This window comes from Artemia sp. Qi Xiang Cuo, chromosome 20 (assembly GCF_049724085.1).
Source record: "Artemia sp. Qi Xiang Cuo chromosome 20, ASM4972408v1, whole genome shotgun sequence".
NCBI lineage: Eukaryota > Metazoa > Arthropoda > Branchiopoda > Anostraca > Artemiidae > Artemia > Artemia sp. Qi Xiang Cuo.
In genome coordinates this window covers 7,229,462-7,248,817 of record NC_142813.1, presented here as the reverse complement: position 1 = coordinate 7,248,817, position 19,356 = coordinate 7,229,462, and the positions used below count along the sequence as shown (strand labels likewise).

At 36.0% G+C, this 19,356-nt stretch overlaps 1 protein-coding gene across 1 annotated transcript in view; it reads left to right on the top strand.

The window, feature by feature from the left end:
• Positions 1-4,984, top strand: part of LOC148939825 (uncharacterized) — a 37,853-nt gene extending 32,869 nt beyond the window's left edge. The window contains exons 3-4 of the mRNA XM_089106194.1: positions 4,122-4,332; positions 4,789-4,984. Coding sequence (XP_088962320.1) covers positions 4,122-4,332; positions 4,789-4,813 — 236 coding nt within the window. The 3' untranslated portion in view covers positions 4,814-4,984. The remainder of the gene's footprint in view (positions 1-4,121; positions 4,333-4,788) is intronic.
• Positions 4,985-19,356: the final 14,372 nt, after the last annotated feature.

Below are 19,356 nucleotides of genomic sequence, written 5' to 3'. Positions count from 1 at the left end.
TTTATTTAAATTTCTAAATAATAAACTCGTCTTCTGTTGAATTCATTTTCTTTACTAAAAGATTGAATATTTCTGTAACCTCTTTAGTTCTTATATTTGGCCAACGTGTGAACGCACTGGTATGTTGGCACCATGCCAACTGGTGCCATACCCAGGTAACACAAATAACAAAAGGTAAAACAACGAAGAAATACTTTAAGACAGTGATTTTCTTTTCTAAATGAATATTTCGGCTCTAGATCTAAGAGTAGTCATCAGCAAAGCTACAAATATAAAACAATATTTACGATGAAATACATGGCGTGAAATTAAAATAGTCCGAGCATCATCGCTTTAGGGAAGTACAACCAAGACCGAACAAAAACACTAAACAAGGCAATTCATTCAAATAAAACAAATCAAGAGCATGTTTTTAATGTAATCTTTGCTTTTTTGTCAACTAACCTAAAAGATATTTTTGATACAAGTTCATTGGCATTAACTATTGGTTTTCCAATATAATATGTGAGATTTTTTTTATTAAATTTTTGTATAATCGTTGAGTAAGTATTCTTCTAAATCTCTATTTTTAAAAGTATTATTCTTTAACTTAACTTTAGTTTCTATTGTCACTCCGAACAATTTGTTTAATAGGCTACCCAAATTATTACTAATGAGGGCAGTGTTTTCTGAAAATAATGCGTAGCTAAGGTTTTCGAAATTGCAAGGCTGCTTAGAACCGAATTAAAATAATTTAAAGCTTTTGTTTAATTAAAATTTAAAGACTTTTTTATATGTCCCTTATGTTGTTGCAGGCGTTTTCAAAATTTGTATATATATATATATATATATATATATATATATATATATATATATATATATATATATATTCTTCCATCAAAATAATTGCCGTAATCAGATGGTATTCGATACACCGCTCTTTGACGAGTAATTAGGGTCTTATTTTTACCAGAATTAAAGAAATTTGTGATTTTTACCCAGACAACAGGTCATGCTAGGCCATACCAGGTGCCATTTGGTATTCACATATAAAAAAGATCAAACATCTAAAATGGAAGATTAATGCTGAAGCTTTTTTATGATTTTTGGTGATTACTTATTCATAAAGATTTCATAGGTATGATAGAACTTGCTGGCAACGTAGATTTTGTGAATTGCCAATATAAATTCAGCTCCCCCATGCCCTTCATCAAAGAATAGGCTCCCCCCCCCCTTCTAGACAAGAAGCTATGTACGCTCTTGGATGACATAAATGATGAATGAGCCTTTGGCTGAGTTTTACTTTGTTATTCACTTTCTTCTCCCCAATGCGGAACTAACTTGACCATTAGTGCCAATAGAGAGGGGCTAGGGGACAGTAAATATGACTTGGGAACAAGAGGCAATAAAAAACTTTGCTTAAAAAAGCAAAGAACCAAAAAAAATTATAAAGAAAAGGTCAAACTAAACAATGGTAACTTTCAGTCAGTGGATAACTGGCTTAATCACTAGTTGGAATTTTTTTTTGTTAGGTTTTATATTATTCCTAATACTTTTTTTGTTCTTCTTTTTTCGTGCGTCTTGTAAGTGATTGAAGTATCAGAATATATTGATATAAAAAACTTCACTTAGTGACTTAACCCCTTTGTATTCCGCCACCCCTCTCCGTGCTTGAGTCTATTTACAGCCAGGTTATTTTAATTTTTTTGAAAATATTTTTACCTATTAACATACTTAAAGTGTTGTAGCTAAATGCTATCGCAACTTGTCAGTACTTTTATCATTGGAATATTGCCCACCCTGCCCTCTGTATCTTGAAATTATTTTCTTCTTGTGCCCTTGGATTTCACAGAATGTCAATTGACTTTTACTGCAAGGGTATTCTGAATGCATTTTGGAAAGACTATCGTAATTTCTTTTGGTGCTGTTTTTTTTTCACATTTGAACCCGCATTCTGTTGTTTTCTTTTTGTTTTACTTAATTTATTGATTTCCAAGTAGCATTTGCTACCTGGAGATTTGTTTTCATGGTTCAGAAATAAAATGAGCTTTAAAATATTGAAATGCATGAACTTACTATCCTCTATTTATTATGGTTAGTCAAAAAATTAAGTATACAAACAAACAGAATGGAACAAAATATTATGGTCCTTATCAACTATACAAAAACATCACTAGAAAGTGCCACTTTCTACACTTAGGAAGTGAAAGAAATAGATAAAAAAAGAGGGAAAAGTATACAAGCAAAATTACTACTACAAAGGAGGAAATAGTTTAAAATCATTTTATTTTGAATCGGAGAATATAAAAATTGTAATTATTATTTACCAGTCACAATAGAATTTTAAGTTTCTGATCGAATGAAGCCCTTTCAAAATTTTCACCATTATCCGTTCAATGCCAAAGAATAGGGGGAAGGCGATTAAATACAAAAGAATGCATAAGATGTATGGTGAAGTCAGTGGTACTGTCTTGACTCTGAAAAAGAAATATGTTGGAGTTTAAATATATGGTGACAATTTTGTATCTGAACTAGCCAATCATAGGTAAATCGATGTTGATGGACTTCTAGGTATTCTTTGATGCATACTGAAGTACCAAGGTCATCAAAAAAAATATTTTGAAACCAGTACTCTAGTAATCAGGAAAGTTACAGTCTCTAGAGCTCCGCGGTGATATGTTATTTTCGCCTATTTTCTGTTGATTTTTCACACATGATCCTTATTTTCAAACTTGGTGCCCGCTAAGCGTACTACATAACTACATATGGAAATCTTTTTGTTAAAAATTCAATTCTTGAGTTTTCTTAATTGTAAAAGACGAATTCTGTTGTGTACTTTAAAGATTTTGCCAATTTGCCTTGGTGTTTTAACGATTTTGCCGATTTGCCTTGGTGTTTTAACGATTTTGCCGATTTGCCTTGGTGTTTTAACGATTTTGCCGATTTGCCTTGGTGTTTTAACGATTTTGCCGATTTGCCTTGGTGTTTTAACGATTTTGCCGATTTGCCTTGGTGTTTTAACGATTTTGCCGATTTGCCTTGGTGTTTTAACGATTTTGCCGATTTGCCTTGGTGTTTTAACGATTTTGCCGATTTGCCTTGGTGTTTTAACGATTTTGCCGATTTGCCTTGGTACTTTAACGATTTTGCCGGAGCTGTAGCTGGTGTTCTCTACCTCCGATGAAGTTTTTTTCTGTGTCGTTTTTTTGTTTCTATTTTCATTTATATGTTGCACTTAATTTAACTCAATTTTTTCCCTGTTGATAAAGGCTTCCAGACATGGAATCGAAATATTCGGATCTTTGCTATACAAAAGTTTCAAAGCTTTTTTTCCACTGTTTTATTTAAATTATACCCGTTTTTTCTCTCTTAAATTTTGGCTTAGAGTGATATGCTATTACTACAACTAACATCTCACTGCAGAATAAAGCCACTTGATGCCAACACAGCTGCGTATGCTCCACCTCCATTCTAAACTATTTTAAGGCTCCCTCTTTACACCCTCTATAGAAGCTCAAATTTCTCTTAAATCCTTTTTTATGACCTCTTTCCATCCTATGCGGGGATGACCTGCTTTTCGTTTGACCCTAGATGGTTGGCCAGAAAGGACGATATTTGGCGATCTGTCATCCTTCATCCGCAGAAAGTGTCCTAGCCATCTAAATTGTTTCCACTTTACCTTTAGAAAGTGTGATAGAATAAACCTTTGTATTTGGAACTTAGAAGAGAAAATTCCATGGGCATTCTGCCCATGGAAGATGTAAGCCGTTTTCGGTTTTCCTCAATGTAATAAGGCGAGCAGAATCCGTGACGTTGGATAAATGACTACAACTCTTATTAATAACTTCACAATAATGATGACGATGAAAAAAAAAATGGCTAAAGAAAAAACTTAAAAAATAAAGAAAGGATGGGAAAATCGAGTCGTCTCGACACAGGCACCAAAAAAATCGTTTTGTTGCTTGCAAAATAATTTTATCTAATATTTTACTGAAAATTACAAAATATTTCTAGTATTATGTCCCAAGTATCAATATATCAACATATCACAAGTCAAAAAACAATCCTTAAATACAATTGTCAATTAACAATCTTTAAGGACACCGTTTGATTTTGGGTTTTTATGATTTGTTATGTTGCAGTTGATGATAACGATGCCTTTTGTGGTATGGATGCGAATCTTTGGCGATTTGGCAACGCGGCTACTTCAGGTGATATGGCATATACAAGCGAAAGTGAAGTTTCTGGCCTATCTTATCTATCTAGTGCAACTCCGCCATTACAGCACAGTCTGATGGACTTATCAAGACATTCACTGGGAAAGAAAATTGTTCCAGATCCACTTTTAGCTGAGTATGTTTCCTTCCTTTTTCACTGCTGAGTTTTTTTCCGTTTTTTCCTTGCCGAGTTTTTTCCCTTTTTTTTTATAAAGACTGTCTGGGAAGAAACCTCCCGGTTTTAAATTGATAATGGAAAACGTATAGGCTTATATATCTTGCTCATGTAGCTTGCTTGTTACGAATAGGTCTATACGTATATACGTATAGGCCTATATATCCTGCTCATATAGCTTGCTTGTTACGTATAGGCCTATACGTATACATATAAAAATATATCTTGCTCAACCGTTCGAAGCCCCTATGTTAATCCCCTTACATTAAAAATGGATAATATATTAAAAAAAGTGTGTCACCGCTGCTGTAACATCGAGCCCACAGTCATGATTGGCAAACAAAGAAGATTACGTCATCAAGCCAATGACCAATGACCGCATCATCAAGCGAGTGCTACCAGCTGCTCTTTTTTCAGATCTGCACAGGCGTTCTGGCGGTGAATTGAAGAATACGTGGGCAACTGTCAAGAACAACCTCGATACCATTAGTGGATTTCGGCAGAAAGTGGGAGACTTGCTGGCTGCGGTTTGCTGAAGAGCTGGCATAAGATCACGACAAATGGGAGTCAACCATGCGGAGTCTTCTAGATGCCGGGTGAGGTGTTCACGTCTGGTCCCGCAGCAAGGACTAAAAATAAACATGAAATGATTAGAGTTTCTTTTTATAAAATTTTTATCACGATATTGTAAGAATTAAATTGAATTAGCCTCTGGAACCCCCATATTAATCATCTTACATTTAATATTAGCATGGATCATGGGTGCAGCGACAGCAGAAACCTAGTAAAGAACGAACCCCGATCCATAGTACCCGTTCCCGTTCCTAATAGTGTTCCCGTTCCGTTTTCTTTCCCAATAATGTTCCCGTTCTCGTTCCCCGTTCCGTTCCCGTTTCTAATGATGTTCCCGTTCCGTTCCCCTCCCCAATAACATTCCCGTTCCCCGTTCCGTTCCCGTTCTTAATAATGTTTCCATTCCCCGTTCCGTTCCCGTTCCTAATAATGTTCCCATTCCCGTTCCTAATAATGTTCCCGTTCCTCGTTCCGTTCCCGTTCCTAATAATGTTTAATACATTATTAGGAACCCCGTTCCTAAAATTTTAAAACGCTTTTTTGAAGAAAAAAAAAACTGTCAAGTGAGAAAAAATTTTATTTGAAGCTCATTCAGAAATGGTAACTATGATCGCGAATAATTTTAATGGTAAATTTGGGTGGGAAAAAAAATTTATAGGTATTTCGAAAGATAGCCTGGAATCCCTCGAAAATTGTATTGGATCGAAATAATATATTAAATATATATAAATAAAATTTGTTTTCTATCATAAAAAAATATACAAACCGAACAAAAATAGTCCTAAGCATTGGTAGGCTTAAACACAAGAGCATTATGATTAAAAGGCTATATTTTTATCGCAAAAAAAACTTCTTTTTGTTTTTATCTAAGTTTTAATAGTTTTTAAAAGTTAAAAAATTTAAAAGTTTTATTAGTTTTTTTTAAAATCCGTATTATTTTTGGCCTTCTATAAGCCAGACCGGGTTTCCCCTGTTCGCTGTTTCGAGCATCCGTAGTAGAATTATGGCGAATAATTTGGCTGCAATGTCGATGACATGCCTCTATAATTGGCTCACTATTACTAAATATCAGTATATGAGTATCAGTATACCTTTGAATTTCCAATCGAAAGAGATCTTTTTCAAGTTTCTACGACAAACATTTCAATAAAAACTTACATGCCCCCAGGGCATAATTTCGAACCTTTACCCTGAAGACTGTGGGGGGAGTGTCCTGCTCAAAGGTATAATTTCCTTAACTTTAAACTGCGTGAAACAAAATTGCGGTCTAAAAATTTTAATTGGATGTGTTTGGGGAAAAGGTAGGTGTAGAAGGGGTGTTTGTTGCCTTCCAATCACTTTCGACTATTAAAAAGGGCACTAGCCATTTCAATTTCCAATCGTATGAGCCCTTTTTGAAGTTTCTATGACAATGCTTTCTATAAAAATATTATATGCCCCCAGGGATAACTCAGACCTCTTGCCCTGAGGGCTGTGGGGGGGGGTTGTCATCCCTAAAGACCTAATTTCCAAAACTTTCAACTAAGTTGAACAAAATGGCTATCTTAAAATTTTGATTGGATGTGTTTGGGGAAAAGGTGGGCGTGATAGGGGGCTTAGTTGGCCTCAAATCACTTTCGACTATTAAAAAGGGTACAAGCCACTCCAATTTCAAATTGAATGAGCCCTTTTCGAAATTTCTACGAGACTGGGGTTAGTTGCCCTCCAATCACTTTCGACTATTAAAAAGGGCACTAGCCTTTTGAATTTTCAATCGAATGAGTCTTTTTTGAAGTTTCTACGACAACGCTTTCTATAAAAAACCTTATATGCCCCCAGGGCATAACTTACAACCCTTGGCCTGAGGGATGTGGGGGAGTGTCCTCCTCAAAAACATAATTTCTATCTGGAAATCAACTACGCTGAAGAAAATGCCTATCTAAAAATTTTGATTGGATATGTTTGGGGAAAAGGTGGGCGTGATAGGGGGGTTAGTTGGCCTCAAATCACTTTCGACTATTAAAAAGGGTACAAGCACTCCAATTTCAAATTGAATGAGCCCTTTTCGAAATTTCTACGACAGCTTCTTCGATATGAAGTGCCCTGGTCTAAAGGAAAAAAAAAAAATAAATAATACATTGTGCCAACATCTTTCTTATATGCCCCCAGGGCATAACTTAAAACACTTGCCCTGAGGGTTATGGGGGAGTGTCCTCCTCAAAACATAATTTCTTTCTGGAACTTAACTAAGTTGAGCCAAATGGCATTCACAAAATTTTCATTTGATTCGTATGAGGAAATGTTGGGCTTGGAAGGGATATTAGTTAAATTCTAATTTTTTTTTACTTTCGAAAAGGACACTGGATATTTTAATTTCCAATCGAATGAGCTTTTTTCCAAGTTTCTACGACTACTCCTTCGATACGAAGTGCACTGGTATGGAAAACAAAATACAAAAAAAAAAAATAATAAATTTTGCGAACATTGTTCTTTATTTAGGCAGCGCGGTTGCGCTACTTATGATGGGAAGGATAACTGAGATTTTCTAATCTTTTGGGAGCTTCTTGGCTTTCTATATTTTAATAAATAGTGGCAGCATCTGGCTTACAATTAAGTGGGGGGGGGGGTAAGCTATGTAAATCCCCATCCGAAGTTTCTACGACAACTTTGGGTTGGGATGGCGAAGAGAAGGCCAAAAATTATACGGATATAAAAAACAAAACTTCTAAATTTTTAAACTTTCAAAACTTTAAGATTTAGAAGCTATTAAAACTTAGATAAAAATTTTAAAAGAAGCTTTTTTGTGATAAGAAGCTAGGTTTTTAATCAAAATTAATTAAAAAAAAACTTTTTCCACAAAATAAGTTTTTCAAAGAAAAGTAAAGAACTCCATTAAACAAAAAATGAGCAAAAATTAAATCAAATAATCTACCAAGCTCGAAACTACCACAAATCAGCATCGATAAATAAATGAAACCCAAAACGAACAGAAATTACAATAAATAACCGAGTCAAACTCAAAACGAGCAGAAATTCACATAAGTTTGGCGCAAAACTCCTATGCCTTCCCAAGGCCAGAACAAAATGTGCACTTTACTGAAAAAATACAAATGAATGTGCATTGTCAGTTTAATATACATGTACTGATATTTAATAATCAAAATGTTAAAATTATTTGATTTATTAAAGTTATAAAAGTAAAAAAAATTATTTTTTTTCATTAAAGTGCAAATTTTGTTCTGGCCTTGGGAAGGCATAGGGGTTTTGAGCCCAACTTATGTTAATTTCTGCTCGTTTTGAGTTTGACTCGGTTATTTATTTTAATTTCTGTTCGTTTTGGGTTTCATTTATTTATATACGCCGATTTGTGGTAGTTTCGAGCTTGGTAGATTATTTGATTTTATTTTTGCTCGTTTTTTGTTTGATGGAGCTCTTTACTTTTCTTTGAAAAACTTATTATGTGGAAAAAGTTTTTTTTAATTAATTTCTTATCGTTTTATATTGACATAGTCTTTTCAGGGAAAAAGAAAATAACACTTTAAATCTTTTCGTTTTTTAAGACTTTATAGTTTGGCCTGCTATTTGTATGCTGGAGAAAAATTTTCAGCAATTTCTACCAACATACACCATTTTAAAAATCTGGACACAAATAGTACTGTTTAACTTAGTTTTATTCCTCCTCTAGTTGACCTGAAATGGAAAACTTGATACCATTCGCAAAAAATCCTTTTACTTTCTTAGATAGCTTTGATACACTTACACTATTTTTTTTTGGTTAAATTTTAAGAGCAGAAGTTGCCTCGAAAGTTTGAACATAATACCCTCAGTTGTTCTTGGGATACTGCTGAGATGCCCTATTGGGAATTAGCATTATCACAGTGCATTTTGAGTTAATCTTAAGACAACATTTAGTTTTTAAACATCATTAGCAAATGGGAGGGTGGGAGTGGAAGGGGGATAGTTGTCCTCCAATCACTTTCGACTATTAAAAAAGGCATCATCCCTTTATATTTTCAATCGAATGAGCCCCTTTCGACGTTCTCACGACAACTCCTTCGATACGAAGTGCACTGGTCTAAACAACAACAACAACAAAAAATATTACTGATTGCTTTTGATTATTAGAAAGAGAACAATCCATTTAAATTTAAAATCGAATAAACCCTATTCTGAAGTTTCTACAGGAACTTCTTTTCTAAAAACCTTATACGCCCCCAGGACATAACTTAAAGCCCTTGCCCTGAGGGCTTTGGCTAAGTATCCTCCTCAAAAACATATTTTCTATCTTTAAATCAACTCAACTGAACAAAATGCCTATCTCAAAATTTTGATTGGATGTGTTTGGGAGAATGATGGGCGTGGGGGGGGGGGCTAGTTGCCCGCCAATCACATTCGACTACAAAAAAGGGCACTAGCCCGTTGAAATTCCAATCGAATGAGCTTTTTTTGAAGTTGCTACGACAACGCCTTCTATAAAAACATTATATGCCCCCTGGGCATAGCTTTAAACCCTTGCCCTGAGGGTTGTGGGGGAGTGTCCTCCCCAAAAATATATTTTCTATCTATCTGGAAATCAACCACGCTGAACAAAATGGCTATCTCAAAATTTTAATTGGATATATTTGGGAGAATGATGGGTGTGGGGGAGGGGCTAGTTCCCCTCCAATCACTTTCGACTGTTAAGAAGGGAACTAGCCCTTTGAATTTCCAATCGAATGAGCCTGTTTTGAAGTTTCTACGACAACGCCTTCTATAAAAACCTTATATGCACCCAGGGCATAACTTAAAACCCTTGCCCTGCGGGTTGTGGGGGACTGTCCTCCTCAAAAACATATTTTCTATCTGGAAACCAACTACGCTGAACAAAATATCTATCTCAAAATTTTGATTGAATGTTTGGAGGAATGATGGGCATGGGGGGGGGGCTAGTTGCCCTTCAATCAATTTCGACTGTTAAAAAGGGCACTAGCCACTCCAATTTACAATCGAATGAGCCCTTTTTTCGAAGTTTCTACGACGACCCCTTCGATAAGAAGTGCCCGGGTATGGAGAAAAAAAAAATAAAAAACAACGCATTTTGCCGACATCGTTCTTTACTTAGGCAGCGCTAGCGCGCTGCCTATGAAAAGGTGGGCGTGAGAGGGGGGTTAGTTACCGTCCAATCCCTTTCAACTATTAAAAAGGGTACTAGGCCTTTAAATTTCCAATCAAATGAGCCTGTTTTGAAGTTTCTATTACAACGCCTTCTATAAAAAACTTATATGTCCCCAGGCCATAAATTACAACCCTCGCCCCAAGGGTTATGGTGGAGTGTCCTCCTCAAAAAGATATTTTCTATCTGGAAAACAACTATGCTGAACAAAATGGCTATCACAAAATTTTGATTGGATGTGTTTGGGGGAATGATGGGCATGGGGGGATAGTTACCCCCCAATCACTTTCGACTATTAAAAAGGGCACTAGCCCTTTGAATTTACAATCGAATGAGCCTTTCTTGAAGTTTCTACGACAACGCCTTCTATAAAAAACCTTATATTCCCCCAGGGCATAACTTAAAACCCTTGCCCCGAGGGTTGTGGGGGAGTGTCCTCCTCAAAAACATATTTTCTATGTGGAAATCAACTACGCTGAACAAAATGCTATCTCAAAATTTTTATTCGAAGTGTTTGGCGAAAGGGTGGGTGTGGAAGGGGTGGTTGTTTTTTTCAAATTGCTTGGAATAGACACTTAGTAAAAGCACTAGCCATTTCAATTTCCAATCAAATGAGTCATTTTTGAAGTTTCTACGACGAAGCTTGCTATAATAACCTGATATGCCCCCAGGGCATAACTTACAACACTTGCCCTGGGGGCTGTGGGGGGGGGGTTTGTCATCCTCATAGACCTAATTTCCAAAACTTTCAACTACGTTGAACAAAATGGCCATCTTAAAATTTTGATTGGATGTGTTTGGGGAAAAGGTGGGTGCGAGATTGGGGTTAGTTGCCCTCCGATCACTTTCGACTACTAAAAAGGGCACTAGCCCTTTTGAATTTCCAATCGAATAAGTCTTTTTTGAAGTTTCAGCGACAACGCTTTCTATAAAAAAAAACCTTATATGCCCCCAGGGCATAACTTACAACCCTTGCCCTGAGGGCTGTGGGGGAGTGTCCTCCTCAAAAACATAATTTCTATCTGGAAATCAACTACGCTGAAGAAAATGCCTATCTCAAAATTGTGATTGGTTGTGTTTGTGTTTGGATGTGATTGGATATGTGTTTTGTTTTGGAAAAAAAAAAAAAAAAAAATAATAATACATTGTGCGAACATTGTTCTTTACTTAGGCAGCGCGGTTGCGCTGCTTATGATGGGAAGGATAACTGAGATTTTCCAATCTTTTGGGAACTTCTTGGCTTTCCATATTTTAATAAATAGTGGCAGCATCTGGCTTATAATTAAGTGGGGGGGAAGCTATGTAAATCCCCATCCGAAGTTTCTACGACAACTTCGGGTCGGGATGGCGTATAGAAGGCCAAAAATTATACGGATATAAAAAACTAATAAAACTTCTAAATTTTTAAATTTTCAAAACTTTAAGATTTAGAATCTATTAAAACTTATATAAAAACTTTAAAAGAAGCTTTTTTGTGATAAAAAGCTAGGCTTTTAATCATAATTAATTAAAAAAAACTTTTTCCACAAAATAAGTTTAAAGAAAAGTAAAGAACTCCATTAAACAAAAAATGAGCAAAAATGAAATTAAATAATCTACCAAGCTCGAAACTACCACAAAGCGCCTTTCGAAGTTCCTACGACAACTCCTTCGATACGAAGTGCCCTGGTCTAAACAACAACAACAACAAAAAAATATTACTAATCACTTTCGACTATTAAAAAGGGCACTAGCCCTTTGAATTTCAAATCGAATGAGCCCTTTTCTGAAGTTTCTACGACAACATCTTCTATAAAAACATTATATGCCCCCAGGGCATAACTTAAAACCCTTGCCCTGAGGGCGGTGGCAGAGTATCCTCCTCAAAAACATATTTCCTATGTTTCCTCCTCAAAAACGAGTATCCTCCTCAAAAACTTATTTTCTATCTGTAAAACGCTGAACAAAATGGCTATCTCAAAATTTTTATTGGATGTGTTTGGGGGAATGATGGGTGTGGTGGGGGGGGGGGGGCTAGTTGCCCTCCAATCACTTTTGACTATTAAAAAAGGCACTAGCCCGTTGAATTTCCAATCGAATGAGCTTTTTTTGAAGTTTCTATGACAACGCCTTCTATAAAAAGCATTGTATGCCCCCTGGGCATAACTTTAAATCCTTGCCCTGAGGGTTGTCGGCGAGTGTCCTCCTCAAAAACATATTTTCTATCTGGAAATCAACCACGCTGAACAAAATGGCTATCTCAAAATTTTAATTGGATGGGTTTGGGTGAATGATGGATGTGGGGGGGGGGGGCTAGTTGTCCTTAAATCACTTTCAACTATTAAAAAAGGCTCTAGCCCTTTGAATTTACAATCAAATGAGCCTCTTTTGAAGTTTCTATGACAACGCTTTCTATAAAAACCTTATATACCCAAGGATATAACTTAAAACCTTTGCCCTGAGGGTTGTTGGGGAGTGTCCTCCTCTAAAACGTATTTTCTCTCTGGAAATCAACTACGCTGACAGAAATGGCTATCGCAAAATTTTAATTGGAAGTGTTTGGGAGAATGATGGGCGTAAGGGAGGGGCTAGTTCCCATCCAATCACTTCGACTATTAAGAATGGAACTAGCCCTTTGAATTTCTAATATAATGAGCCTGCTTTGAAGTTTCTACGACCATGCCTTCTGTAAAAACCCTATATACTCCCAGGGCAAGACTCAAAATCCTGGTCATGGAGGTTTTGGGGGATTATCCTTCTAAAGAAAGTGTATTATATTTGAAAATCAACGCCATTGAACAAAAGGGCTAATTGCAATCTTTGCTGGGCTGGAGTGGGGGGACTGAGGTGCGTGGGGGGGGCTAGTTGCCCTACAATCACTTTCGACTATAAACAGGGTACTATCCCTTTGAATTTCCAATTTCTACGACAACGCCTTCTATAAAAAACCTTATATGCCCCCAGGGCATAACTTAAAACCCTTGCGCTGAGGGTTGTGGGGGAGTGTCTTCCTCAAAAATATATTTTCTATTTGGAAACCAACTACGCTGAACAAAATGGCTATCTCAAAATTTTGATTGGATGTGTTTTGGGGGGCTAGTTGCCCTCCAATCACTTTCGACTATTAAAAAGTGTACTAGCCACTCCAATTTACAATTGAATGAGCCCTTTTCGAAGTTTCTACGACGACTCCTTCGATACGAAGTGCCCGGGCATGGAGAAGAAAAAACAACAAAAAACAGCACATTGTGCCCACATCGTTCTTTACTTAGGCAGCGCTAGAGCGCTGCCTATGAAAAGGTGGGCGTTAGAGGGGGGTTAGTTACCGTCCACTCACTTTCAACTATTAAAAAGGGCACTAGCCCTTTGAATTTCCAATCAAATGGGCCTTTTTTGAAGTTTCTATGACAACGCCTTCAGTAGAATGGCCCCTATTGATCCCACCCCTCACCCCTGCTGCCACCTACAACATTTTTTAACACCAAATATGGGCATAGAGTCCCTAGGGAAAATGGATTTCTGAGAAATTGATTGCGTAATCAAAGTGTGTCAATGAACTAAATTTCCAAAGGTGTTGATGTTGTTGTTGTTGTAAGTGCACACTCTCAGCGAATGTCATGGTCGATGTTGTTGTTGTAAGTGCACGCTCTCAGCGAATGTCATGAGTTTCCAGAAATAGAAAACAGCATTTGTTGTTGTTTTGGACATGTACATGCTCGAGGCGTATGTCATGTAAACCAATGACATCATCTGTCAGACTTTAAAAATTTTCGCCTAGAAACGATTCTCCAGGAATAGATCCAAGTCATTAATGTCTTTGCATCGGAAACAACTCTACTGGTCGAACTCCAAAAGATATTAATAACGAAACGCTATGGAAACAATTCTCAAAGAAAAATCTTAGCGATGAATTGTTTTAGCGTGGGAATCAGGTTTCTTAGTAATTTGAAATGTTTCAGCGCAGAGATGCCAAAAACAAAGGGAACACGCTGTAATTACGTTTAGGGATTATTTGGGCGAAACCGTTTTAGACAGGTTATGGAATTATTTCGGCGAAACAGTTAGAGACATTTTAAAAGATGATTTAGAAGAGGATTTGAGAGTGAAACTCTGTGGTCGTTATACCACACAAGTTCCATTTGAACAGTGTTGTGAGGTCCCCTACCCCAACCCCAAAGGGTTCTGATCCCCCGACCCCAACCCCAAAGGGTTCCAATCCCCTACCCCAACTCTGAAGAAAGCCCCCGGTACTCAAAGGTCCCCCAAGCTCCCAAAGGGCCCCTGGATCCCCAAACGCCCTCCCCCGGTCCTCAAAGGTCCCCCAGGCTCCCAAAGGGCTCCCGGACCCCCAAAGGCCCTCCCCCAGCCCCCAAAGGTCCCCCAGGCTCCCAAAGGACCACCCAGCCCTAAAGGGCCTCCCCCCCAGACCCCCAATGGACCCCCAGCACCCCAAAGGCCCCTGAGCCCCCATTTTTCAATACTTTTTATGGCTTTATTATATCTTTTCGAAACAAGTTATTTTCTTAATGTCCATCCTAAACCCATTTTACAAGTTGAAGTACCCATCCTTTTCACCCACAACTTTACTATACTGATTTTTGAATGCTCCAACACCAAGCAATACTTTTCAAAGCCATTTCAGAACAAGTTCTTTTCTTAACGTCCCACCTAAACCCATTTTACAAATTGAAGTACCCATCCTTTACACCCACAACTTTACTATACTGATTTTGAATGCTCCAACATCAAGCAATACTTTTCAAAAGGCATTTCAGAACAAGTTCTTTTCTTAATGTCCCTCCTAAACCCATTTTACAAGTTATAGTACCCATACTTTTCACCCACAACTTTACTTTACAGCTTTTTGAATACCCCAACAGCAAGCGATACTTTTCAAAAGGCATTTCAGAACGAGTTATTTTCTTAATGTCCCTTCTAAACCTATTTTCCAACTTGATGTACTTATCTTTTTCCTCACGTCTTTACTTTCCGACTTTTTGCATACCACAGCACCAAGCAATACTTTTCAAATGGCATTTCAAAACCAGTTCCTCTCTTAATGTCCCTCCTAAACCCATTTTAAAAGTTGAAGTACCCATCCTTTTCACCCGAAACTTTACTTTACAGCTTTTTGAATGCCCCAACTCCAAGCAATACTTTTCAAAAGGCATTTCAGAACAAGTTATTTTCTTAATGTCCCTTCTAAACCTATTTTCCAACTTGAAGTACCCATCCTTCTCACCCACAACTTTACTTTACAGCTTTTGAATGCCCCAACACCAAGAAATATTTTTCAAAAGGCATTTCAGAACCAGTTCCTCTCTTAATGTCCCTCCTAAACCCATTTTCCAACTTGAAGTTCCCATCCTTTTCACCCACAACTTTACTTTACTGCTTCCTGAATGCTCCAACACTCAGCAATACTTTTTAATGGCATTTCAGAACAGGTTCTTTACGTAATATCACTCCTAACCCCATTTTACAAGTTGAAGTACCCATCCCTTTCACCCACAACATTACTTTACAGCTCTTGAATGCCCCAACACCATGCAATACTTTTCAATGCATTTCACAACAAGTTCTTTTCTTAATGTCCCTCCTAAACCCATATTACAAGTTGAAGTACCCATCCTTTTCAACCCACAACTTTACTTTACAGCTCTTGAATGCCACAACACCAAGCAATACTTTTTAAGAGGCATTTCAGAACCAGTTCCTTTCTTAATATCCCTCCTAAACCCTTTTTACAAGTTGAAGTACCCATCCTTTTCACCCACAACATTACTTTACAGCTTTTTGAATACCCAACATCAAGCAATACTTTTCAAAAGGCATTTAAGAGCAAGTTCCGTTCTTAATATCCTTCCTAAACCCATTTTACAAGTTGAAGTACCCGTACTTTTCACCCTCAACTTTACTTTACAGCTTTTTGAATGCCACAACACCAAGCAATACTTTTCAAAAGGCATTTCAGAACAAGTTCTTTTCTCAATGTCCCTTCTAAACCCATTTTCCAACTTGAAGTACTTATCTTTTCACCCACAACTTTACTTTACAGCTTTTTTGCATACCACAACACCAAGAAATACTTTTCAAAAGCCATTTCAGAACAAGTTTTTTTCTTAATGTCATTCGTAGACCAATTTTACAAGTTGAAGTACCCATCCTTTTCACCCACAACTTTACTTTCCGACTTTTCGAATACCACAACACCAAGAAATAATTTTCAAAAGACATTTCAGAACAAGTTCTTTACGTAATTTTCTTCCTAAACCCATTTTACAAGTTAAAGTACCCATCCTTTTCACCCACAACTTTACTATACTCCTTCTTGAATGCTCCAACACCAAGCAATACTTTTCAAATGGCATTTCAGAGCAAGTTCTTTACGTAATTTTCTTCCTAAACCCATTTTACAAGTTAAAGTACTTATCTTTTCACCCACAACTTTACTATACTCCTTCTTGAATGCTCCAACTCCAAGCAATACTTTTCAAATGGCATTTCAGAACAAGTTCTTTTCTTAATGTCCTTCCTAAACCTATTTTCCAACTTGAAGTTCCAATCCTTTTCACCCACAACTTTACATTCAAGCTTTTTGGATACCTCAACACCAAGAAATACTTTTCAAAAGGCATTTCAGAACAAGTTCCTTTCTTAATATCACTCCTAACCCCATTTTACAAGTTGAAGTACCAATACTTTTCACCCACAACTTTACATTACAGCTTTTTGGTTACCTCAACACCAAGCAATACTTTTCAAAAGGCATTTCAGAACAAGTTATTTTCTTAATGTCCCTCCTAAGCCTATTTTACAAGTTGAAGTACCCATCCTTTCACCCACAACTTTACTATACTCCTTCTTGATCTACCTACCCATAACCTAACCTAACTTAATCTAACCTAACCTAATCATACACCTAACTTTTTGCATGTCTCTCACCTAACCTAAGCTAACCTAAGTGAAGCGTACATAGGCTAACCTAACCTAACTTAATCTAGTCTAACCTAACCTAAGCATACTCGCCGGAAAAGGTTAGGTTAACTTACCACGAGCACTCATGATAAGATAACTTACCCTAACCTAACTTAAACATGTAGAAATGTTTCTATTTATTTATTAATATTTATTTATACCTAACCTAACCTATTGTTTTGAAGGTTAGATGAACGAGTTTGAACGATTGTCTTTAATAATAGAACGAGTCACTGATTTTCTAATTTAAAAATTTGATGGGTAAATCCATAAGACAAGGGAGCTAAAATTTAATTTAAAATTAGAAAAGAACTTTAAATTTTTCATCCCTTTGAGAAAAAACCAGAACTGAAGTGGAGCCTTTTTATTTTCTTGGAAAAATTAGAAGAGAACTGAATTTTTTATGTCTTTGAGAAATTATGAACCGAATTGGAAGCTTTTTTTCATTTCCATTGGTAAAATTCAGAATTGCGCTAACTTTTTTTTATTTCTTTAAAAAAATTCAGAAAAGATCATAAACATTTTGCAATTCTTCGAGAAAACTTGTAATCAGATTGATTCTACTTATACTCATGTCGAATATTCAAAACAATTTATAACTTTTTATATCTTCTATAAAAAATTTGGAACAGAAATTCAAATTTTTAATCTATTTCCAAAAAATCATAAGTTAACTTATGGATATTAAAATTAATTTTAAACTTTTTATCTTCACTAGAAAAAAAACGCAGTCTCTGTATAGCTTCCTACCTTCCACAGAAAAATTGTTAACCGAACTTAAAATTTTATATGTCTTTGAGGCATTAAGGACATAGGGGAAACGTTTTTTCATTCTAATGGGTAAAATTCAGAGTTGTGTTAAATTTTTTCTCTTCTTTAATAAAATTCAGAAGAGAACTTGAACAATTTACACTTCTTCGAGAAAACTCAGAATTAAAGTGGAGTTCCTTATCTTCATGTTGAATATTCACATTCAATGTATAACTTTTTCTATCTTCTATGAAAAATCTGGAACAGAACTTTAAATTTTTCCTCTCTTTGAGAAAAATCAGAACTGAATTTAAGAAAAATTATAAATAAAGTGAAACTTTTGATCTTCATGGAAAACAATCGCAGTCATAGTATTACTTTTTCTATCTTCCATCTAAAAATTTAGAATAGAACTTGAATCCATTTTCTTTGAAAAAAAATTAGAATTGAACTATAACTTTTTCTTTTATCTATGAAAATTCAGAAGAGAAATTTGAATTTCTTTGTGTCTTTGTGAAATTAAGAACTGCAGAGGAAGATTTTTATTTTTCTCTGGAGAAATTAGAATTGAACTGTAAGTTCTTTAATAAAATTCAGACTTGATTTAACTTTTCATGATCAACGTGTAACGTTTTGTATCTTCTAAGAAAAATTTAGAACAGTAATTTTAAATTTTTCCATCTCTTTGAGAAAAATCTGAGCTGAAGTCGAAAATGTTTATATTTTCTTGAAAAATACAACTGATGTGTAACTTTTTTCTTTTCATATGGATAGTTAGGAAAAGAACTTGAACTTTTCTTCACATCAATGAGAAAATTAGCTCCTGATATGTCATTTGAGAATTATTGCATGGTGTTGGAGCATTCAAAAAGTAGTATACTAAAGTTATGGTGAAAAGGATGAGTACTTCAGCTTGTAAAATGGGTTTAGGAGGAACATTAAGAAAAGAACTTGTTCTGAAATGCCTTTGAAAAGTATTGCTTGGTGATGGAGCATTCAAAAGCTGTAAAGTAAAGTTGTGGGTTAAAAGGATGAGCACTTCAACTTGTAAAATGGGCTTAGGAGTGATATTAAGAAAGGAACTTGTTGAGAAATGTCTTTTGAAAAGTATTGCTTGGTGATGGGGCATTCAAAAAGCTGTAAAGTAAAGTTGTGGGTGTAAAGGATGGGTACTTCAACTTGTAAAATGGGTTTAGGAGGGACATTAAGAAAAGAACTTAGTGTGAAATGCCCTTTGAAAAGTATTGCTTGGTGTTGGAGCAATCAAAAAGCTGTAAAGTAAAGTTGTGGGTGAAAAAGGATGGGTACTTCAATTTGTAAAATGGGTTTAGGATGGTCACTAAGAAACAAACTAGTTCTGAAATGCCTTTGAAAAGTATTGCTTGATGTTGGGTATTCAAAAAGCTGTAAAGTAAAGTTGTGGGTGAAAAGGATGGGCACTTCAACTTGTAAAATAGGTTTAGGATGGACATTATGAATAAAACTTGTTCTGAAATGTATTTGAAAATATGTCATTTGAAAAGTATTGCTTGGTGTTGGAGCATTCAAAAATGCAGTATAGTAAAGTCGTGGGT